General features: G+C 36.8%; 3 protein-coding genes across 4 annotated transcripts; 1 reads left to right on the top strand and 2 right to left on the bottom strand.

The window, feature by feature from the left end:
- Positions 1-5,647: 5,647 nt before the first annotated feature.
- LOC128516949 (protein asteroid homolog 1-like) lies at positions 5,648-11,924 on the bottom strand. 2 transcript variants are annotated; one of them, XM_053490646.1, is made up of 5 exons: positions 11,715-11,924; positions 9,915-11,244; positions 9,535-9,751; positions 8,564-8,732; positions 5,648-6,729 (listed from the first exon to the last, which is right to left on the bottom strand). In XM_053490646.1, exons 2-5 carry the CDS (start codon positions 11,208-11,210, stop codon positions 6,357-6,359), a joined length of 2,055 nt encoding a protein of 684 aa, XP_053346621.1. In that variant the 5' UTR covers positions 11,211-11,244; positions 11,715-11,924; the 3' UTR covers positions 5,648-6,356. The 2 variants fall into 2 exon arrangements, with proteins under 2 accessions (XP_053346621.1, XP_053346620.1); XM_053490645.1 differs by having other exon boundaries at positions 9,915-11,228.
- A 2,389-nt stretch (positions 11,925-14,313) lies between these two features.
- Positions 14,314-18,676, top strand: si:ch211-225p5.8 (uncharacterized protein LOC555567 homolog). The gene is made up of 6 exons (XM_053490647.1): positions 14,314-14,572; positions 15,182-15,348; positions 15,826-16,063; positions 17,215-17,374; positions 17,613-17,675; positions 17,768-18,676. The coding sequence occupies exons 1-5, from the start codon at positions 14,521-14,523 to the stop codon at positions 17,656-17,658; spliced, it is 663 nt and encodes a 220-aa protein (XP_053346622.1). The 5' UTR covers positions 14,314-14,520; the 3' UTR covers positions 17,659-17,675; positions 17,768-18,676.
- Positions 18,677-20,260: 1,584 nt separating this feature from the next.
- pycard (PYD and CARD domain containing) lies at positions 20,261-23,802 on the bottom strand. The gene is made up of 3 exons (XM_053490674.1): positions 23,547-23,802; positions 22,342-22,369; positions 20,261-21,834 (listed from the first exon to the last, which is right to left on the bottom strand). Exons 1-3 carry the CDS (start codon positions 23,553-23,555, stop codon positions 21,572-21,574), a joined length of 300 nt encoding a protein of 99 aa, XP_053346649.1. The 5' UTR covers positions 23,556-23,802; the 3' UTR covers positions 20,261-21,571.
- Between the last annotated feature and the right edge of the window lie 1,195 nt (positions 23,803-24,997).

Below are 24,997 nucleotides of genomic sequence, written 5' to 3'. Positions count from 1 at the left end.
GGTTGGTCAGTACTGACTGTGTCAAATATGTACCAGAAGTTGAATATCCTCTCTCAGATCATAAAATGCTTGTCTTGACACTTTCGGGGTGCAAGGTTAAAAATAATTCCATAAGGGGATATTGGAAACTAAATAATAATTTGCTTAAGAATGTGGATTTTAGTAATCAGGTTCAAGAAATAGTGCAACGAGTTTTTAGAAATAAGCAAATGACATGTATTTAAAATTGGGAGTTATTCAAGTTTAAGGTTAGACAGTCTCCTATTCACTTTAGTAAACAAACTAAAAATATTACTTTGAAAAAGAAACAGGAGCTTATGAAAGAATTAGACTCTTATTTAAAAAAATAAAACCTTACAGAAGATAAAAAAAATTATATTAAAGAATTAGAGACTATTAAAACCCAAATTGATCTAATATATATAGATATGGCAAAAGGTGCATTTATTCGTTCTAGAGCTAAGTGGTTGGAAAAAGGAGAAAAAAATACCAGTTATTTTTTTGCATTAGAAAAAAGAAATTACAAAAGACACACTATCTCCTCTCTCAAAGTTGATGATGTAATAACTTCAAACCCAAAATCAATTTCAAATTATGCAGAATTATTTTATACGAAATTATATAAATCTGAATTTAAAATAGATAAATGTTCTAATTTCTTTGAGTCTATTAAGGAATTTATCTCACCTATCTCATCCCAATTTAAAGACCTTTGTGATGAAGAACTTAGGAAAGATGGGATGATGATGACAGCTATCGGTTCAATAAAACAAAATAAGTCCCCAAGTACAGATGGTCTTCCAGTGGAGTTTTACCTTTGTTTCTGGGACCTAATTAAGAACCCTTTATTTAAAATGTATAAGGAATGTATTGAAACAAAGGAAATATCATCTTCTATGAAACAAGGGTTAGTAACTCTGTTGCCTAAGCCTGATAAAGATCAGTTGATCTTAGACAACTGGCGTCCTATAACATTACTATAAATTATTATCTCATATTTATGCAAATCGCTTGAAAAAAGGTCTAAGTGAAATCATCAGTGAGTGTTAAACAGGATTTATGGCTGGAAGGCATATAAGTTGGAACATTGGACTAATTTTGGATTTGTTAGATTATTCGATTTTGGTAGAGTCAGAAGCGTTAATGGTTTGTCTAGATTTCCACAAAGCTTTTGATACAATCGAGCATCAATTTATGTTTAAGGCTTTACAATTTTTAGATTTGGAGAGAGGTTTATCTCTATTATTGAAATGTTTCATAAAGGTATTAATAGCTGCATAAACTTACAGTATATCCAAATACTTCTAAAAGATTTTCTGTTTGTAGAGAAGTCAAGGTTGTCCTATATCCCCGTTTTTGTTTCTTATAGTTGTAGAGTGTCTCTCTATTAAAATATTGAACTCTTTAACTGTGAAAGGAATCAGTATCTTTAGTAAAGAGATTAGATTATCTCAACTTGCAGATGATACTGTTCTTTTTTTGGGAGATAAAGAACTGTTGCCTGCAGCTTTACAGTTAGTAAATGAATTTTCCGATGCTTCTGGATTAAGGTTAAATGTTAATAAATGTGAATAATGTGTCTTTATAATTCAGGTGAAAAGCTTCTGTCCAATATCCCAATTAAAAATAATATTAAATATTTAGGAATAAATATTACTAAAGATCTGACAGAGAGACAAGAGTTAAACTTTTTCCCTAAACTACAAAAAGCAAATCAAAGAATCTTTAATAATTGGCTTCAAAGAGACCTGATTATGATAGGCAGAGTTTTATTAACCAAGGTAGAAGGGGTTTCTAGATTTATTTACCCAGCATTGTCACTTTCCGTTCATGATTGTACTTGTAAAAAAATTTATGATTTGTTAATACAGTTGTTTAAAGGAATATATATCATTATTTAAGAAAAGGCTCCAGAAATGAAGGCGGGTTTGAACTTTTGGATTTTTGTGATTTAAATTATACTTTTATAGTGAAATGGCTTAGAAATTGCTTGCCTAAACCTGACTCAATTTGGTTTTTTATATCTTTTAATATTTTCAAAAAGGTTGGAGGATTGCGTTTTTTATTAATGTGCGATTATTCTATTAAAATGATTCCATCTTGTTTTCTATAATTATTTTTATTTAGTTGCTGTATGTAGTTGTCGGGGAAGAAGTATTTGTAAAATAATGTTTGCAATGATTAATGTAAACCCTTTGTTTTGTTTTATATTTATTTTTTATTTTTTGTACTATTTGGATGTCTTAATAGTTTTGTATATTTGTTATTGTTGTGTCTAGTTCTAATAAAAAACAAAAAACTGAGTCTACAAACAAAAACTACAAAACCAAAACAGTGCCCTCTGGTGGTGAACCCTTACAGAATTGTGAATTTTTTTTCAAACAGAATGTTGTTTTTACATTATGTGTGCAAAAATAACAATATTATTGTTATTATTATTATTATTATTATTATTATTATTATTATTATTAATAATAAAAATAATAATAATAATAGGAAATTAATTAGAATATAAAGAAGGTCATGTGTTGTTCTGCACTGTTGTTATTTAATCAATATCTTTCACTGGGCATCTAAATTATCAACATTTATGACTAGTCATTACACACTTGGCTGAGCAGATGTGTGTGTTTTTGTGAAAAAAGAAAGTCAAACAGGAGAATAAGACTGCATTTAAAGCAAGAACAGACTTTAATCTCTTGTCCTAAACCTCCATCAATTGTTAGGTTCATTAACCACAGCTCGTGTGTGTGTGTGTATGTGTGTGTGTGTGTGTGTGTGTGTGTGCTCTGTTAAACACAAGTGAGGACTGGATTCCAAAAAACATCTTGATGTGTTCCATTACTCATCTTACATCCCCCTAAATTATTTTTTTCCTCAAATATCTTCAATGTTCAGACTTAGACTTATACTTGATACCACGTTATCAATTTGTTAGAAATATGAATCCGACTACTAAAGACAGATTCACAAGTAATCTGCCGGATCTGTCCCAAATTCTTATAAGACCCCTAAATGCAGATGATCTAGATGAAGTGACTAGCAGCATGGGCACTATTTTTACCAGTACATTAGACACTGTTGCTCCCGTCAGATTAAGAAAATTTAGAGATAATACACTTACACCGTGGTACAATAGTCATACTCGTGCCCTAAAAAGAGCAACCCGTAACCTCGAGCAAAAATGGAGGAAAACTAAATTAGAAGGTTTTCGAATTGCGTATAAAGACAGTATGTGCAGCTATAGACGGGCTCTAAAAACCGCTAGGACCGAGCATCTTAGCCAACTGATAGCAAGAAACCAAAACAATCCCAAGTTCTTATTTAGTACAGTAGCCTGCCTAACAAAACCTAAGATGCCCGCAGAGAGTATCCCATCACAGTTTAGAAGTAAAGACTTTATGGACTTGTTTAATGAAAAAATCAATAGTATCAGGAAGAAAATAACGGAGGTTCAACCTCTAATAGTATCTCACGATCCAGTTCAGCCTAAAGTTTCACATTTAGATTTTCAGTGCTTTACAAGTATAGGACAGGAAGAGCTGTATAAACTTATCACCTCAGCTAAATCAACAATGTGCCTGTTAGACCCAATACCAACCAGATTTTTAAAAGAAGTGATGCTTACGGTTGGAAAGCCACTTCTAGGTCACGTCCCTAAACCTTTCAAGTTGGCAGTTATTAAGCTGCTTCTTAAAAAATCTAATTTGGACGCAAATGAAATAACAAATTACAGACCGATTTCAAACCTTCCGTTCATATCAAAAATTTTAGAAAAAGTAGTATCAGCTCAAATATGCACATTTTTACTGGAAAACAACATCCTTTCAGTCAGGTTTCAAACTGCACTAGTAAAGATTGCGAACGACTTGTTTTTAGCTTCAGACCAAGGCTGCATCTCAATACTAGTCTTACTTGATCTTAGTGCTGCATTCGACACCATAGATCATAATATTCTCATAGATCGCCTACAAAACCACATCGTTATTTAGGGACAGGCGTTAAAATAGTTTAGATCATACCTGTCTAATCGATACCATTTTGTAGATCTAAATGAAGAACTGTCTGGTGTAATGCCAGTGAAATATGGGGTCCCACAAGGGTCAGTTTTAGGACCTCTGCTGTTCTCAATATACATGCTTCCCTTGGGTAACATCATTAGAAGACATATGATTAGTTTCCATTGTTATGCTGATGATACCCAATTATACATCTCAACAAAACCAAACGAAATACCCAAGTTGTCTAGATTAACCGAGTGTGTCCAGGACATAAAAGATTGGATGACCAATAACTTTCTTTTACTAAATTCAGATAAGACAGAGATATTACTCATCGGCCCAAAAAACAGCACACAACAGCTTTCACAATTCAGCCTGCGTTTAGAAGGATGTACTGGTACTACCAGCTCAACAGTAAAAGACCTGGGCGTGATATTAGACAGTAACTTGTCCTTTAAAAATCATATTTCCAATATCACAAAAACAGCCTTTTTCCATTTTAGAAATATTGCCAAACTTAGGAGCATCCTATCCGTATCTGATGCAGAAAAGCTAGTTCATGCATTCATGACCTCCAGACTGGACTATTGTAATGCATTACTAGGTGGTTGTCCTGCATCCTCAATAAACAAACTACAGTTAGTCCAAAATGCAGCCGCCAGGGTTCTCACTAGATCCAGAAAATATGATCATGTAACCCCAATATTATCGTCCCTGCACTGGCTACCTGTTCAGTTTAGAATTAATTACAAAATAGTATTACTTACATACAAGGCTTTAAATGGTTTAGCTCCCACATACCTAACCAGTCTTCTGATACGCTATAATCCACCACGCTCCTTAAGATCACAAAACTCTGGACTTCTGGTAGTTCCCAGAATTTCAAAATCTACAAAAGGGGGTAGGGCTTTTTCATATTTAGCTCCAAAACTTTGGAATAGCCTTCCAGACACTGTTCGGGGAGCAGACACAGTTTCCCAGTTTAAAAGTAGACTCAAGACGCATCTCTTTAATCTGGCATACGCGTAACTCATCCCATAACCTCATACTCCAGTACATCTATCCTGAATGGCAACTACGCTAATTCTCTCCATCTGTTCTGTACTTTTCTACCCATCCCAAGGCATCCAGAGGAGGACTAGCTCCAGCTGGATTCTGCTTTATAATGGTTGACGCTACACATCCTGCTCCTGTGCTTCCAGTGATCCAGATCCCATCTACCCTCTGCACCTACTGACTCCCTGTGCTGAACTGGACTTCATGTTAATCTACACAACTTCTTTTATATTGAACTTTCACCTGCACAACACACATGATGTTATTTCTATCCGTTATCACCCAGATGAGGATGGGTTCCCTGTTGAGTCTGGTTCCTCTCAAGATTTCTTCCTATTACCATCTCAGGGAGTTTTTCCTTGCCACCGTCGCCGTCACCCTTGGCTTGCTTATCAGGGACATTTCATTCATCATTCATTCATCTAATTATTATCTAGACACATTTTTCTCACACATACACACTTCTAAAAAAATTTTAATTTTTGTGAAGCTGCTTTAAGACAATGACCATTGTTAAAAGCGCTATATAAATAAAATTGAATTGAATTGAATTGAATTGAATTAACAATTTATTATATGATTCGCCCATAAGTCCCATCATTTAAAGGAAAGAAATCAACTAAAAATTCTGTTAAAATATTTTAAAACATTTGAAAAACTATTTCCTTGTCATTGTTTTTCACAATTATTTAATTACAGACAAATATAAATACAGTTATTTCCACAGTTATAAAAACAAAACACTGAAACCCCACAGCAACTCCAATCTCATTTTAACCCAATTATACTTTCTAATAATCATTTCCATCTCTGCTCCTGGCCCATGCACATGACCTCCACAATGTCTTAATAGACACAATGATTATGATAATGCTCATTATTATTCTTTAACTTTACCATTAATACATCATCAGTAACATTTAACACGGTAACTAACACGCTGATTAACTCATATTACGTGTTTTACATTACTGCAAAAAAATAACTCTGGCACATGTGTAAACTGGGTCAGGGTTTTATATGGCTGATGCTGATATACTGCCATGGCAGGATTGTTTAACAGTCCATACACATGCTGATACACACCTGAGTAAGTTGTGGAGTAAAAAGAATAACTCCTTGCCCTCTTGTGGAGTAAAAAAATAATAATTCTGGTGCAATTCATTAGACGTTTCACTATAAATCAAAGGTAATGTGCTGGGAATAATTTCCTATTTTGTTTTTACTAAAATGTGAGAATGATTAAAGTGACTCTAATGGTAGTGTTTCAGATGACGTTTCATCTTGCTTCAGTCGTATCTAGCACCACTTCACACGTTCGTACTTCTTGGCTCTCGGATCCTCGATGTGACCACGGCTCACGTGTCTGGTGCGAACGCTGCAGGTTTCCTCGTAGATCTTGTCACCATCGTCATTGTCCTCTTCATTGGCCATCAGATGTTTAAACATTTTGCTCAGTTCGTCCGCTGGATCGTCGTTTACTCTGCGTCCCCGCGGCCCCGCCCTCGTCCTCATTCTTATGAGGAAGTCGTTGTCCAGCTCACGCTCCAATGTGGCCTGTAGATTTCGGTAAAGCTCTACGGCTAAAGAGGCTCCGGCGAGGAGAGACTCGGGTTCGACGCCCCTCATTAGCTCGTGAGCGACGGCGTGTACCAGAGGGCCGTTGTATAACCTGAGGAACGCACACAGAGTTCACACACTGTTGAACCTGGATCATAGTTCAGCAATAACACAACACTCATTAATGTCAGCCTCTTTTTTATCATTTTTGCTACACAAGCTAACAAATTAATGCTCATATTATATACATTCTTAATGTTTTCGTATTTGTACAGAAAAACGTGACAAATTAAATCTGACCTTGTTAAGCTTCACCAGCAAAACTAAACAGGTCTCTAAACGGTTAAAAAAGCTGCTGTATTCTAATACACACACAGATTACATTCGTATCTTATTTTCACTGCATTGTGCTCTATCAAGCTGTCAATCAAGTTATCTTTGACACACCCACACCTATGACTTTTAACATTTTTTTAATTAGATCATATAAGTTTGTTTAATAACCTAGGGTGAGGTCAAGCAGAGTTTATCTGTAATGATCTATGAAACTTCTTTTAATTCTAAGCACATGTATCTATGTGCCGATTATAGTAATAAAATTAAAGTTAAAATAAAAGTAATAAAGTAGAGTAATATTATAAAATAAAATAGTAAATAAAAGTAAATAATAAAACTAAAACAGGATAAATTTAAGCATTAAACACACTACAATTGTTTTAAACATAAAAAGCAGGAGCCTAAGCTCCATACCCTCTACTCTAAAACAAAGGCTTTGATGAGTAAATATGTCTTTAATTTAGCTTTAAAGGTAGAGAATTCCTTTTCACAAGTGAGATCAGGAGGCAGAGAATTCCAGAGCTTAGGAGCTGCCACTGAGAAAGCACGATCTCTCCACCATTTGTATCTTGTTCTAGGCACTTCGAGCAGTACATAATTAACGGTCCTCAGATGGATAAGATCAGTTAAATAGATTTAAAGAGATTTTAAAACAAATAATACGATTTTGTAGTGAATTCTGTACTGTACTGTACCGCCAGTGGAGAGAGGAAAAGACCGGGGCGGTGTGTGCACGCTTATTGGTACTGTACCTGTTAAAAGCCGCGCTGCAGCATTCTGAACCAGATGTAGGCGATTGAGTAATGCCTAAAGAATGTTAGTAAGTGAATCTGGTTTTAAAGGAACATATATTTGGATGTCATCAGCGTAAAAGTGAAATGAGACATTGGATTTTCTAATTATATTACACAGAGATATCTGCATGTTGGGAAAACAACAACTGGCCAAGTATTAATCCCTGTGGTACACCATAGGGATCATAGTATCACCCCATCCCACAAAAAAACTTATGTTTGGCATGTAAGATATGAACCAGTTAAGCACTGTACCCCGGATTCCAACCAGGTTTTTAGAAATAAGAATCTTCTCATTCTTCTTCTTCTTCTGGTCTATGGTGTCGAAGGCTGCTGTGAGGTCAAGTAGGATCAATACAACTGGGAAGCTGGTATCTCTTGCTAGCATTATATCTCTGTGAATCTTTAAAAAAGGACGTCGGGCAGAACTACTGTACAGTAGGTAGTGATCTGAGAAGCGTGAATCACCCACATCCCAGATAGTGTGAGAGAGTCCTAATGAGATCACTAAGTCCAGGGTGTGTCTCATTTCGTGTGTTGGCACTTTAACTGACTGAGAGAGGTTAAATAAGTCCAGAAAATTGTTAAAATCAATAGAAAAACATGCAGGAATATTAAAATCCCCACAGATAAGCAGTTTATTTTATTTTATAGCTATGTAAGATTGAAAATTAGTAAACTCCTGAATTAAATCAGGGGAATATTTAAGCATGGCATAATAGATAATGCTGTTATGATTTAATTACTGATTTCCATAATTATAGCATGAAGCTGCATCATGCCTGAGAAAACATACAGAATAAGAAGTGGACGTACCACACTAGGTCCGGGTCGGGCACTGGATGGTTCAGAAGCTGATTGAGAGTGAGACTGCACTTTAAACAGGACAGCCACTGACAGTAAGCGTGAGCCAGCTCCAGGTCCAAATGCTTCTCACCTTTGCGATCCTGAAGGTTTTTAATCCTCAAAATCACAGTGCCTGCCTCTGCGTACAGAAGAAGAACAGGAGACATCAACCACATGTCCAAAAGACAAGTCACAGTTCTGAGGGAAAGTAATGAATCTTTTTAGCAATAAAGTGCTGCTGCAGCAATCTGGAATAATCTATTCTTATTATTTTTAAATATCTCAGTTTAATCTTTAATTATCTTGAGATTGGTCTTCACCTACTGTATCTCTGGTTTTATTTTTAATTATTTTTTGTTTGGTATTCAATTATCTTGTGTTTTATCTTCAACTACCTCAGGCCAATATTTAACTTTATTGTTGTTTAGTGTTTAACTGTCTCTGGTTTAGCTATTTAAGTTGGATCTCTAAATATCTCAATTTGTACTTAAACTGGCTTTAACCTTTAAATATCTATGGTTGAGCTTTAATTATTCAGTGTTTGAGCTTTAACTATTTGTTTTTTTATAACTTTATTTGGTTTATCTTTAACTATCTCAGATTTGACTTTAACTATATTCGTTTGATCTCTGATTAGTTTGGGTTTGGGTCTCTCTGGTTTCATCTTTCTTTTCTTGTGTCTGCTGTGATCTTGTGTTTGATTTTTAATATGTCCAGTTTGAGCTCTACTTATCCATTTCATTTTAATCTCTATCAGTTTGATCTTGAATTCTCAAGGTCAAGATCAAACTAATGGAGATTAAAATGAAAGTCTCGTCTATGCTCATCTAATCTCGTCTGATCATCATTCCTTTTTGTTGTTTATCCATCCTTATCTGACCTGCACATGCCTTAGTTTCCTCTCACTTGTCTATCTGTGCCTATCTCAGTCTGATCTTTACCTATTGCAGTCTGATGTTCTCTGCACAGGTGTCCGTAGACCAGGTTAATGAGTAAAGCCCAAAACATTTCGGCTGTTGGCTCGGGCTTTGCATGATTTAGCCAGAAACCTGTGACGTACACGGCTAGCTGCAGATTTACTGGGATGAGGAGTGAATTGAACACAGGAGACACACACAGAGCATCCAACAGGATCTGTAGGCGTACATCTTCTGGTGACTGGAACAGAAGATTCCAAACCAAGGGTTGGCATGTATAGAATAAATAGAAAGAGTCCTAAGTAATGACTTTTGGGAATTGTGATTTGTAAAATAAAAATGCACATCTAATCTCACCAGTTAATGTAAATCATAGTGATAAACAGATAAATCCTCAGCACTACCTCCCACAGTGAGTCCAGGTGAAGGTCTGTTACACGGCTTGGTAGAAGAGCTGGAACCATGGAGCTGGTCAGTGTCATTCCCTGCCTGTTGTATTCCTCCACATTATATTGCTGTTCCTCTCCAGAAGAAGTGCTGCGTTTACCAACCTTCTGCCACCTAGTACACAGCAGAACGCCGTACGTCACCTGTCTAATCAGCTGCGACGTCTCATTGCTGCTGCTCAGATCAAAATCTTCCACTTGAATGTTCAACATGATGCTCTGCCGTGTCAGGACTTTAATTATGATGGAAGCCATTGTGCCTTCTGCCAAAGGTTTCAGAGTCCAGTCTGGCAGGTTCTGTAAAGGGCCTGGAGGCCTTATCGGTGGTTCTCCACTCATGAAGAACTGGGCTATGGAGCTGGGATTGAGTCTGTACTCTGCCATTCCCTGATATATTGCTTTTCGCATGCTGGCAGAATTCCTGTTTCTCCCCAGGGGGCTAAGGAGAGCAGTGATGGCTTCTTTTGGGCTGGGGAACCGTGACAGCCAAATGAGTAAGCCATCGATCTGAGCGCTTCCTCCAGGTCTGGTTGAGAACTTTGAGAAGTTTGGAAACACACTCTTGTCCAGTTTGGTGTAGTCGTTTCCAAGGATGGTGGCACAAAGTGGAAGGTGATACTTGTTCATGCGGTTAAAAGCATTGCATAAAGTATGAATATGGTATGACTTGGTAGGGATGTAATTATTTTTCGGACTGCGTCTCAGCAGACTCACTTTCTTCCACTGGAAATGAGTGATGGGCAAAAATCCACACTTGAGGCTGTAAATATAAAAATCGCTGTCGTTGGACAGAACAGGACAGTTCCACTCGTTGGCCAATGCGGCCACTTCCCAATCCGCCTCTGCCAGACACTGAATGAAGGGAACTGCGAGTTTTCGAAGGATCTGCTTAAAGACTTTTTTGGTGAGAATTGGTAAAATACCTCCTGAACGTCCCCTGGTCATGGCATTGGCTCTTCTGAGTCTATCCTGACGTCTTGACATCTTGGTGTCAAATTTTTTGCCACTGGCGTCGTCTCCACCATCAAGCACCACGTAGGGCTCAATACTGCACAGTCTAAGATTGCTAAAAAACAATGTGACTATTTTCTCAAATCCTTCGTAATCTCCACCGTGCACTTGGTCCAGACTAGACTCAAAATAAAGACAGATGCACAAATTTGATCCATCAATGATGAGTTTGCTGTCTCTAAAGCAACGAATTTTCAGAACATCACTGTTCTTAATGTAGGTCTTGAGGCCCTGAACTCCCATCGTGAGACCAGTTCGGTCCTGGATATACAAAACACTGGAGTTATACGGTAGGTTAAATTGGACATTTACAAAAAATAATCTGCAAAACTTTTTATATAAAGAAACCACTATTCTAGACATTTTAATATATAAATGGTAACTTATTTGTTTTAACTTGTGTTAAGTTCACTTCATGATGCAGTTCATAAACAATGCCACTGGGTTAAATGGTTAAAAGCCATAAATTATAAACAATACTCTTGATCTCTCAGAAATTATATTTAAATAAGGCAATTGAAATAATAATAATAATAATAATAATAATAATAGTAATTTTAAAAAGAGAGAGATTCACAACAAGTATATGCATGAAGAAGTAAACACAAACAATATGACACAGGAAGAGGAACATTATGGTTATTATTATTGCTGTGTCTTTTATCAGTGGCCCTGTGCAACATGTCATCAAGTATAAATACGTCATTAATAATTAATAAAAGAAGGTTTGTGAATCCGGTGTCTTACCTCTAACTCCCTGTAAAGCCTTCAGTAAGCAGGTCAGTAAGTAAGTAGAAGAGTGATGAGATGTTGTTCTGTAGTTTTGCTGTAGTGTCTCTAACCGCACAGTGTCCTCCTCAGGCTGTCTCTGTCTCTCAGTCTCTCAGTGTCTCAGGCTGCTGCTGCTGCTGGTGTGATTTGGGACGCGGCCGATGAGAGGCGCTTTATTCCCCACATCAGGAAAACGAAACTTATCGTGTGAAGGAAAGCGAAAGTTAAAGGAGCAGGATGTGTTCTGCGCATGCGCACGCTGTAAACCCGTCATGTTTACCTGAGTCTGATCAGCAGGAGAGCACGTGACAAGGCTGCAGCGGGTTTCGGTTTTGCTCATTTTGTTGATTAATTTAACATTTAAATTCCTGCACCGAACAGAGGAATTAAATAAAAATAATAAATTATATTAAATGAAATGAAAAAAAAAACTGAATGAGTTTAAAACTAACGAAACCTTTATGTGCTACTGAGGCAGTTTATCTTTTAAATCGTACTTCGTTTTCCAGAAAATTCCATCTTTCCACAAGATTCTGTTCAGATTAAATTAGATTAAATGAATGTGAGACACTCTTTAGGCGGGGGTTCACAGTGGTGTAGGGGTTAGCACTAGCACCTCCCTCACCTCTCCAGGTTCAATTCCCACGTGTGTGTGTGTGTGTGTGTGTGCTTGGTGGGATTGCCTCCTACAGTCCAAAGACATTGTGTGTGTGTGATGGATTGGCACCAGGGTGTCCAGGGTGTGCCGCGCCTCGTGCCCTGCCTCATGCCCTGCCTCGTGCCCCACCTCGCCTGGTATAGGCTCCAGGCCCCACGGGACCCTAGGATAAAGAGGTATAGACGCTGAGTGAATGAGTGAGTGGGGTGAGTGAGACACTCTTTACGTCTCCAGTAGTAGTATGTCACAATTACAGCAAATGAAAACCCAAAATTCAGTATCTCAGAAAATTTGAATATTGTAAAAAAAGTTCAATATTGAAGATTCAATGGTGTCACACTTTAATTAACTAATTAATTCAAAACACCTGCAGAGGTTCCCTGAGCCTTTAAACGTCTCTCAGGCTGGTTCAGTGCGTTAGGTTGTTCACAGAGGGCTGTATTCAAGCACATTAACGGGAAGTTGAATGGAGGAAAAAAATGATTAAAACAAGGTGCACAAGCAACAGGAATAACCGTAGCCTTGTGAGGATTGTGAAATGGTGCGCATTGAAGAACTTGGGGGAGATTCAACATGAGTGGACAGCAGCTGGAGTCAGTGCAGGACGTGGGCTATAACTGTCACCTTCCCTGTGTTAAGCCACTCTTGAACCAGAGACAACGTCGGGGGCGTCTTATCTGAGCTAAGGACATAAAAGGACTGTTGCTCAGTGGGCCAAAATCCTCTTTTCAGATGGAATTCAGTTTGGCATTTCATGTAATATTAGTAATATTCTAATTTTCTGGGATACTGAATTTTGTTTTAATTAGCTGTAAGCCATAATCATCAAAATGACAAAAAAATAAACATTTGAAATATATCAGTATGTGTGTAATGAATCTATCTAATGTACGAGTTTCACTTTTTGGATTACATTTTTGAAAAAAAAAACTTTTTAATAATATTCTAATTTATTGAGATGCACTATGTATACAGTTTAGTTTTGTCAGTGGTCTATTTAACTTTGTCTCCATCTAGTGACCAAACTGATAATCACACTTAGAAACATGAACTCCTGCCCAGTTTGGTAACTAACAGCTTCAGGTTGTGTTTAGAGGAGGTGTGATGATATCAGTGTGTAACATGCCAGAGAATTCTAAAACTATAGCAATACTCTATAATGTAATTCCAGATTTTGTGTTAAATTAAGTTGTTCTCAGGTTCAGCCAGAGAAAGATAGAATAAAAGAGAATGAGATAGAGAGAGAGAAGTGTGATAAAATAAACTACTGATTTCTGTTTGGTTCTTCAAAATTAACTGTAATAAAAAAACTGGGAATTTCTGTAAACATTTCATATATTAATTGTTTGTGTGTATACATCAATAAATAAATAACCCTTAAGACAAAATATTTATATCTATATATTAAGATACCATTGTAAATATAATAATAATAATAATAATAATAATAATGGGAAATTAATTAGAATATAAAGCAGGTCATGTGTTGTTCTGCACTGTTTTTGTTTAATCATTATCTTTTACTGGACATCTAAATTATCAACATTTATCACTAGTGATTACACACTTGGCTGAGCAGACGTATGTTTTTTGTGAAAAAATAAAATAAAACTGCAGAAAAAGGCTGCATTTAAAGCCAGACCAGATTTTAGTCTCTATTTGTTAGTTTCATTAACCTCAGAGCTCCAGCAGACGAGAGAAAATTTGTGTAAAATTTGTGTAAAATTTTGCATTTACTTTTGAAAGCAGCGATCCAATGCTGACTGCTCAGATTACGTCCTGGCCTGCAGTGTGAAGGCGGTGTCGTATGAACACACATACATTCACATGAGCTAAACTTAGCTCTGCTAAACACAAGTGGCACAGGAAGACACTCTCTCTCTCACACACACACACACACACACACACACACACATACACTCCCCCAAAAACACAGGACTGGATTTTACTGGGGGGGTTTTAAAGTGGGAAACGCAGAAGAAGAAGAAGAAGAGAAAACAAGTACGTCACTCTGACTGACTGAGGAGGAAGATATCTCTCATCACGTGTTTACCAAAAACATGTTAGACGTGACGTCTGGGATATTTTCATTCATGAATAGATTTTAAAGCACTTTTTCTGACAATGTCGCCGCTAATTAGATCACTTTGGGCTCTTTGTCTCATTTGCATGTGTGGTAAGTTCATTCCTTTTTATACTTAAAGCAGTTTATAAAGTCATAAAAAAGTGCAGACAAGTATATTTATAGTTAATTACATTTAATGGTGTAAAATGTCAGTGAAACAAATTTGAGGAAACGCTTGTTCCCTCACCAGTCTCTCTGTATTCTCTCTCTCTCTTTAAGTTAGTAAGAGAAAATTACGTAAAATTGCGTAAACTCCTCTGTCCTGAAGATGCCATAAAACTGACATTTACAGCTTTACCTCGGACTGTTACACAACAACGACACTGGAGACTCCTTCCATTAATGTTACAAAAACGCATTTCACTGCACATGGTTGTTTACCAGGAGCATCTACGTTACTATGGAAACCGAATTAAAATGAGAGCATTGGTATAATCTTGTCATAGAGAATTAATCAACAGCTTCTGACCGATCAGAGTGCAGTTTTTTAATATTATCATATCATTATTATTATTGTTGTTGTTGTTGTTGTTGTTATTTACACATTTAAAGAGGGAAGCTTTACAGCCTGGGAGGATGATGGCACACAGAACCGTCTTCCCGTCATGACTGTGTGTTTCCCTTGCAGTGATTCTCAGTCTTTGTTTTAACAATCCACAGTGCGGTGGTGTGATGGCGGTTGTGCTGAAGTGGACTCCATGACGGAGGCGGTGGTTGGACAGGGCTTCCTGTTGGGTTGCATCTCCTGTAAGAAAAGAGAGGAAATCGGCGGCACTGCTACAGTGGACTGGCACTTCAAACCGGCTGGAGGAGACGAGTTCTCCCACGTCAGTGCACTCAGAACACACACACACACACACACACGCTTTGCCTGATGCTAGTTCATAGTCATAAGTTACCAGCAAAGCAGACACATTTGGTGCTTTGGTGCTTATTTGTTCTGCAACAAAGTCATTCCACTATTGGTGAAATGGTGTTAAATAAGAAGATAAGATTTTAGGAATAAAAGTCTGGAATGAAGAAGTGCAGAGATGGTTGGTGCCTCTGGCGATCATTTATAACTAACACAGTTAGCTCACTTGACCAATGCCTGCAGTCACTCAGTAGTGCTTTATTCAATGTGTCTTTAATGACTTAGCTTTAAAAGCTATATGGAGATAATGTTATGGCTTTCTCATGGTGGTGTGGCCACACCCTCAAGCACCAACATTATTGGTCGCTTCACACTCACAAGAGACAAATTACAAACAAAACACCTGACTTATCACCATAGCAGCAGTGAGCTTGTATCCTCTAACCTGCAGATCTTCCATTATGATTACCCGACCTCCACCATCCTGCACGAGGACTTCCATTCTCGTCTCGAGTGGCGTGGAACCAAAGGAACTGGTGACCTTCAGGTCGGAGCCATTTACATCCGGAACGTCACCTTTAATGACACTGGCACTTACACGTGCACGTTTGAGCGTACAATTTTCCTCCCGCTTAATAACGAACATGTAACTATCAAAAAGACAGTGGAGCTCACCGTGTTGGCAGAAGGTAACGTCTTAACTTAATTTCTTTTAATATTCTAAGTATTTCTAAGTTTTTAAATAAATGTCATCATACATTAAACCCAATATATTTCATTACACTACATTTATTTAATAGATAACTTTTTATATTAAAGACATCAATTGTTTCTTTATTTATTTGTTTGTTTGTTTGTGAGATTTTCCCCCAAAAATTATATATTCTTTTTTGCTTTATTTAATAGTCATTGATCTAAATTATTATTTATTTTTGAACTACAGTGGTATAATAAGATAAGATAAGATTTACCTTTATTTGTCCCACAGTGGGAAAAGTTCTACACTACAGCAGCAAAGAACAATGTGCAAACATAAAGTAGTGACAGACCTCAAAAACAAATACTTATACACAATACAGTGTATAAATACAAAAAAAGGAAGAAAAAAAGCAATACAGTATTTACACTTTCAATCAAATCAAATCGCACTAGGTAATATAATATTGCACAGTTAAAAATAGATGTTATTGCACAGTTACTATCGCACGAAAGTTTAAAATATTGTAACTATATTCTAAAATAATGTAGCTATATTTAGGATATTTTAACTATATCATAAAAATTTATGGTATTGTAACAACAGTATATCACAGTAATAATGACAGTATGCGGTGAGCGGTTCAGAAGTGTACACAAAAGATTTATTATCAGGTCTAAAATAATATTTAATTATAATTATATACTTAAATCTTACTAAAACATATATGAAAACACTTTGTTCCTTCTGGGGGTGGAGTTAATATAGTACGGCCACTTTCTTAGTGGTAGAGATCTCAAGAGAGCAGAAGATATATATATATTTTTTTGCAATTTGGCTTACAGACACAAACGTTACACATTTCAGAGCAGGTTTTTTCCTTCAGTCTGAGATTCCAGCATGCTAGACTCTAGACAAATTAACTGCAAACATTTATTCTTGGCTGGTAAAGAAAATAGTGGGCACAGCTTACTGATAATGATACTGATGATGCCCCCCTGCACCCCCCCCCTTCCCCCCCGAGGCATTTACTAGACAGTGTTTAACTGGATGAACATAAGACAGTGTGAAATTATTTAACAGTATATCTGTCTGGCTCACCTGTATGGTTTATCTGTTTATTAATTGTTTTGCTTCCTTTAGCCAAACCTGAGTTGACGGCAGTGATTTCAGAGATCATGATGTACGTCATCATCATTTTTCTGCAGCTGTGGTTGATCGGTGTACTGATTTACTGCTACAAAAAAATCTTTGCTGAAAACGAAGCTCGCGAGGCCAGAAATGCTCTGCGTGCAAAAAACAAGTGGGTTTCTGTTTTTATATCTCAAAGTCAATAATGAAATGAAATAAACTGTCAAGCTGGCTAATCTGTAACATGGAGATAAACGTCGTATTTTCAAATCTCTGGGCTGTGTAGCATTTGTCAGGATTTAGAAGAGCATGCTCATAATCGACCGGTTTGGTCAGACAATTATTTTACTAAACACTGATTGCTGTTTTATGTGTTTGTAAGTTTCCCTCTAATCTCTTTACACTTTAAGACTTATTGACTCGAAGGACACGTGTGATGGCGTGCACTTGGAGTAGGATTTGTTATTAATACTGTAAGTAATTCTGCTGTGCTTGTGTATTCTTATTTATTACATTTATTATATAGAATGTTTTTCTTCTAACTGAGTGTTTCTGTTTTTATAAGGAGCCAGGAATCCTGGACATTTTGCTGCTCACAAGAAAAATCTTTAAAGTCTTAAACATAAATAAATTCACACTCATGTTTCTGAAAAGCAGCAGGTGAAGCAGGACTAGCGCTTCTGATCTGGGCGTCACTGGTTACAGACATATGAGTTAAATACTGTTAATGCTCATTTGTTGTGCTAATCTATTAACTTTACTAGTTTTTTGGTGACCTTATTTATTTTAAAGCTAGTTTGTAAACTATTCTATTCACTGTAAAGCTAGCTTGTCAGTTAGCATATTTTCCTGCTAAGTTACTGGTACAGTATGACAGTCTGTTGTCTATTTAATACTAGGCAATAACTTAGCAGATTACTGGTTGATTTACTGGTATGGTAGTTCTTAAGGTTTACACTAGTTTTCAGATTAGCATATTTACTGGTATGTTAGTCTTTAGTCAATATGCTTGTTTTAAAGTTAGTCTGTTAGGCTTATGCTACTTTTTAAGTTATCATATTTTTAATAACCCTGTATCAATGTTTGTAGAAACTGTCTAGTTGGTAAATTAGCCTTGTAACTGTAAGGCTAGTTTTTAAATTTGCCTGCTTGTTGATATGTTTGTTTGTAGGTAAGCATGTTAACTGCTATGTTACTTTACAGTTATATAAAGAAAGTTAGTCTCTTTATAGGTTTGTTAGTCTGTAAATTTGTGTAATGATTGTAACGCTAGTCCATTTAAATGCTTGTTTCTTTCCTAGGTCACTCATGAAACTTAGCGATGTTAGCTGTGTTATATGTAGCATGTAGCTGAGGTGTGTTCATCTCAGACAGCGAAACAGTAACGTGTGTGTGTGTGTGCCTAACACTGCTGATTGAATGCAATAAAATAGCACTTTATTCACTTCATTAGTAAAGAGTTTAATAAAGAAATGGGTCGATTTAATAAAGAAAAGATAAAGAACCATGCCGTGACCAGTGCTTTGGCAGACACACGCCTATAATTACAGTTCAACCTTTTTTTCAGTTTTTTTTTTTCATTTATTTTATTTTATTTACATATAAATTTAAATACTTATTTTGGTGATAAAACAGCCAGATTACTTCATAAATAACACCAGGACACTGGGATATAACCTAAAATAAAAAGAAAAATCCTGACTAATTAAAGACATTCATTAAATTCGTCCACAAATCCCATGTAGTGGATCAGACAAAAACTTTTACTGTCCATCCAAAGAGCATGTTTAACACACAATATACAATAATATTACAATGTTGAAAAATAAATAAATAAATAAAAAGTGCTGGGTTTATCCTGAGGGCTGTGGGTGTTGGTCCAATGTGGGAAAGGTGGGGAGAGGTGTCGTTGTGTCTAAATTCATTTCCTGGAAATATTTATAGTTATTTTGTTGTTTAAAAATATTTTTTTTATTTCTTACAAATTTAAATTTGTTGCTTGGCAACAGGAAGTACACTAGCTAATATTGTTAAAGGGGAAACTGTGTCTGAAGTGTCTAAAGATTTAAACAAATTTGTATTTTAAGATAATTTTTAATGAGATTAATGTTGTTACAAAATTACATTCACTGTCAAAATTAAGTTACTTAAATAACTAAGGCTTCATAACTAATGTTTAATTTAGATCGTTATAAATGACCTGTGGTTTTCTATAACGTTATCTTTTGTGCTGATAATGGGAATAAAAGACTATGCTATTGAGACGAGCACACTGTACTTCTAATAAATCAGGCGACTTCAGTGCAGCAATGTCAGCATTTTTAGCCACAAATTAAGTTTTTTAAAAAAAAGTCACTTTACAATGGTTAGTGACCCTAATTTAGCCCTACTGGCATAAGACTGCCCAAGTTTGGTGTTCGTCCTTACTGAACCAAGGATTCTTTTTTTATTATTATTATTGTGCAGATCAAAACCAAGTCCGAGTCCGACAGACTAAAAAAAATGCACGGTCACCCTGATAGGGGCTCTACAGCAGAAGGTTTCATGCGTTGGCTCATATCTGAAAGAAGAACATCAGTGAAATTATTTTTGCTACTAATTATTTGGGTTCGCTCTCTTTCAAATTAAAATCCTGGACGTCTAGAATTTTGATAATTTGCATTTTTTTGCAAAGCTTACTTTAGAGAACTTGTCATTCATTTCAAAACCTCAATTTTAAAAATGTTTTTGATTTAAAAAATGTCAAACTACTCATAAAACTGTAAACCTTAATAATTATCAACATGTTGACGTTTTTATACAATATGGCCACCAGATGGCGATCTGTTCTAATCAGATTGCGCTTAATTTACAGTAAAACACGAAAGACATACAGATGAAACTCGAAAAATTCTAATATAGTGCAAAAGTTTATTTATTTCAGTAATGCAACTTAAAAGGTGAAACTAATATATAAGATAGATTACATGGAAAGCAAGATAGTTCAAGCTGTGATTTGTCGTAATGTTTTTTTTTTGGGGGGGGGGGGGGGGGGGGACAGTGGTGGCTCAGTCGGGTTCGAACCCGGGTTCCTACCCCACTGTTTGCTCTTTTTCCTCTGACTTTAGAGGGACATAAATAAGAAAACACATCTACTGTACGTGTATATATACAGTATGTATATGTTAATGTTGTTAGCTACCTCTACACTCACGACTAATGTACTCAGAATGCTGTGATTAGTTTGGGTCAGCGTCAGATTGTGAATTTGTGGAAATAGATAAAAAAGGTAATTAAAATTTAGTTGAAAAGGAAGAAATTGATTGAACCAAAGAGTACATTACAAAAAATTCTTAAAATGACAAGAAGTCAGCAAAAGTTTATGGTCTAATTAGTGATCGTCTTCACTAATTCTAATGTTAGCATTAAAAAAGCACTGGAATAAAGGTAGTTTTGTTTTGGTTCGTTTACTTACGGTAACTCCTGACCTTTACCCTCATATCTGATCAGACTATAATCAAGACTCTTGCTATAAATTTGCTTTGTGTTATATGAACACTTCTTACTCTAAACACTAACACGCAACTTTTTTTTATTTCATAGACCTAAAATTTTTATATTAAAACGTTTTGAAAAGTGAATGGATTGAAACCCAACGTGAATGATTATCCAGTTACCATTTTGGGGTTAATTTCTCCTGTTTTGTTGGTCATGCTTTAATGTTTTAAACTTCCAGAGGAAACTATTGGATGAAGCCGTTGCTAGCCTCATTGGTCATCTTGTAATAGTTCAGATTCAGTAATAAACTAATATAAACTTTTTGGAGATAAAATTCTTCAGCTTATTTAATTATTTAAAATTAAATCATTTTAAATTATTTTTAATTATATCCCAGGTATCTATAATATATCTATTTAATACAAAACTATGATAATTGTGAAGAACATTGGCAAAAATCCAATTTTAAGTAACGTTAAAGCTAAACCAAAGCATACCAAACATTAATGTAATTCTTTCTCATTTTTTTCAGTTTTCAGCATTTTTTTTTTTGTCTTTAGCTCAGAGAGGTACAGTATGTGAACTTCACATTCCTGTGTTACTCCCTTTACTGCGTAAACTAGGAATTCATTCTTCACATTCATAGTTAGTCATACCTGTGAAGTTACCTGTGAAGTAATATAAGTTAAATGCTTGGATTTGTAATTAAATATCACATGTTTTAGTCAATCTGGCAGATCACTTCTTTTTATTTATTTACTGTATGATTCTTATAAACCTAATTTCTCTAGCCATATCTATCTTATTTATACATTTGATTTGTACAGTATATGTACAGTATGGCACTGGGTAACAATTTAGACAACATCGTTAACAACATTAAATACATTTTTCAAGCAGCTCCGAGGTCATCCATCATTAACTGCTGCTGATCCTTCAGAGTATTGTAGAGAATCTGTTTCCCTTGATCACCCCTGGATCTCATCGGCCCCGTGAGTAAAGCTCTCATTTGCTTAAGAGGTGTTTTCTCAGATTTAATGTCTTGGTACTCCTCGTCATTGATGACATTCACACTTAGAAGCTTGTCCAATATGGGTTCCACACAAGTGGCTCTCTGGATAAGTATGTCTGTATGCTGATCGATAAAAACAGCACCTGGAACGATCAAAGAGTGCATTGCTAATAAATGAGTTTCAGATGCTTTTAGGCAAGGTTCCTGTCAAAGATTAGTAAAGGACATCCATCCATCCATCCATCCATCCATCCATGCATCCATCCATCCATGCATCCATGCATCCATCCATCCATCCATCCATCCATGCATCCATCCATCTATTTATCTATCTATCTATCTATCTATCTATCTATCTATCTATCTATCTATCATAATATAAAATATAATTTATGGGTGTTTAATAGGTAACATAATATTGTTACCTATTTAACAATTATTACCTATTATAGGAAGGTAATAATCAGATTAGTGCCTCTCAAATATAACTTGTCATTCTTGCGAATTCTCATCAGTTCAGGTTAAGATATGTGGCCTACAGCCACCTTTTTGCAAATTAATATCCTTTGTGACATGTTTTCTCCTGTAAATTGATCAAGTAAGTGACCCACATCTACACTTGTTGAAATGAGGAAAATAAATCTCTTTACCACACAGTCGCACATTCGTCCGATCCACCTGGAGAAATGGAAAAAAATAAATATTGTTCTGATGATGTCGGTCAATGAATATATTTAGCCTTACTTATAGCACATTTTAAACTATATTCAAAATTATATGATTTAAAACTATAGACACATTTTCCAGCCAAAAGTAGATTTGAAGATAATGGTACCACAACTCAGATAAGGAAAAGTACAATTTAGTATCTTTTTTTCTTTGAGTGAAAATTTGTGGTTTACGCAGTGAAGGGTGTGGTGCAGGAGTGTGAAGTTCACATACCTCCATGACCTGAAGACAAAAAAAAAAAAAAAAAGAAAAAAAGGAAAAAATTGCATTAATGTTTGGTATGCTTCGGTTTAGGTTTAACTTTAACTTGGATTTAAACATGTTCTTTACATTCTCAAATAAAAATTATTTAATGATTGGTTTTGTAATTAAATATTACACAACTAGTCTAATTAGCCTTGTATCTTTACATATCCGGCATTACATTATGAACTTCCTGCACTGAAAGCCAGCGCTTTTTCTTTATTTATATTGAAATTATATAATCAAACATCAATCATATTGTTTGTGATGCATGTAATTCTAATTTTTTTGTATTAAATTGATAGATTAATCGATTCTGATATATGATGAAAAAACTAGAAAATTTTATCTCTAAAAACTTACTGTATATATTAGTTGATTACTGAATCTTAACTATTAACAGCGACATCTAATGGTTGTCTGTGGAATTTCACTCTAAACATCAGCAACAAAACTTTTCGTTTTTTAAAAAAGAAAAAAAAAACACGAGTCTGCAGAATGTTTAACAGAAGTGAATCCAGGCTATAATCTTAATCATCATTTAGGATAAAAATATTGGTCCTGGGTTTAAGTTTTAAAATTGTATCTATTTATTATGACACTGATCATCACATGTCTAATGATCTTCTAATGTTTATTATCTGCTACATAACATTCAAGACATACAAAAAAGTCAGTTTAGTCTTATATAGGCAGGTTTTTAAGAGGATCATCGTATCCAGACTTCAGAGTTCTCGAAAGACTCAGAAAAGTGAAACCGAAAGTTGTGTATCAGAACCGAAATCTGAATCATATAAACACACCAATAACGACTAAAAGCAGAAGAAGAGAAGCTCGGAGTAAGAATCCGATGCTGTGAGATGTTGGGTGTTGATGTTCTCACCCCTGACATGGTGTTCAGATGCTTTGGATCGGGGCTGCAGAACCTCCACCTGAACTTCCGGCACCAAAAGCCCGCGCTTTTTCTTTTTCTTTTTTTTAATGCCTGATGAAGTTTCGGTAAATAACCCGGATCTCCGTCTGTTCACTTATATAAACCGGATATTATAGATCTAATCTGGGTTATTGATCATCGGTGAAACGCACAGCGCGGAAATGTGCGGGGAACCGGTGCGACTCGTGAAACTGCCCCTGCCCCTCCTCCTGGGGTTTAACCCTTTACTGCACCTCCTCCTGGGGTTTAACCCTTTACTGCCCCTCCTCCTGGGGTTTAACCCTTTACTGCCCCTGCCCCTCCTCCTGGGGTTTAACCCTTTACTGCACCTCCTCCTGGGGTTTAACCCTTTACTGCCCGTGCACCTCCTCCTGGGGTTTAACCCTTTACTGCACCTCCTCCTGGGGTTTAACCCTTTACTGCCCGTGCACCTCCTCCTGGGGTTTAACCCTTTACTGCCCCTCCTCCTGGGGTTTAACCCTTTACTGCCCCTGCCCCTCCTACTGGGGTTTAACCCTTTACTGCACCTCCTCCTGGGGTTTAACCCTTTACTGCCCGTGCACCTCCTCCTGGGGTTTAACCCTTTACTGCCCCTCCTCCTGGGGTTTAACCCTTTACTGCCCGTGCACCTCCTCCTGGGGTTTAACCCTTTACTGCCCCTCCTCCTGGGGTTTAACCCTTTACTGCCCCTGCACCTCCTCCTGGGGTTTAACCCTTTACTGCCCCTCCTCCTGGGGTTTAACCCTTTACTGCCCCTCCTCCTGGGGTTTAACCCTTTACTGCCCCTGCCCCTCCTCCTGGGGTTTAACCCTTTACTGCACCTCCTCCTGGGGTTTAACCCTTTACTGCACCTCCTCCTGGGGTTTAACCCTTTACTGCACCTCCTCCTGGGGTTTAACCCTTTACTGCACCTCCTCCTGGGGTTTAACCCTTTACTGCACCTCCTCCTGGGGTTTAACCCTTTACTGCACCTCCTCCTGGGGTTTAACCCTTTACTGCCCCTGCACCTCCTCCTGGGGTTTAACCCTTTACTGCACCTCCTCCTAGGGTTTAACCCTTTACTGCCCCTGCACCTCCTCCTGGGGTTTAACCCTTTACTGCCCCTCCTCCTGGGGTTTAACCCTTTACTGCCCCTCCTCCTGGGGTTTAACCCTTTACTGCCCCTGCACCTCCTCCTGGGGTTTAACCCTTTACTGCACCTCCTCCTGGGGTTTAACCCTTTACTGCCCCTCCTCCTGGTGTTTAACCCTTTACTGCACCTCCTCCTGGTGTTTAACCCTTTACTGCCCCTCCTCCTGGGGTTTAACCCTTTACTGCACCTCCTCCTGGGGTTTAACCCTTTACTGCACCTCCTCCTGGGGTTTAACCCTTTACTGCCCCTGCACCTCCTCCTGGGGTTT

The sequence above is a fragment of the Clarias gariepinus genome, unplaced genomic scaffold (assembly GCF_024256425.1).
Source record: "Clarias gariepinus isolate MV-2021 ecotype Netherlands unplaced genomic scaffold, CGAR_prim_01v2 scaffold_30, whole genome shotgun sequence".
Lineage (NCBI taxonomy): Eukaryota > Metazoa > Chordata > Actinopteri > Siluriformes > Clariidae > Clarias > Clarias gariepinus.
The sequence above is the reverse complement of the archived record's forward strand: the minus strand, read 5'-3'. Positions and strand labels throughout refer to the sequence as shown.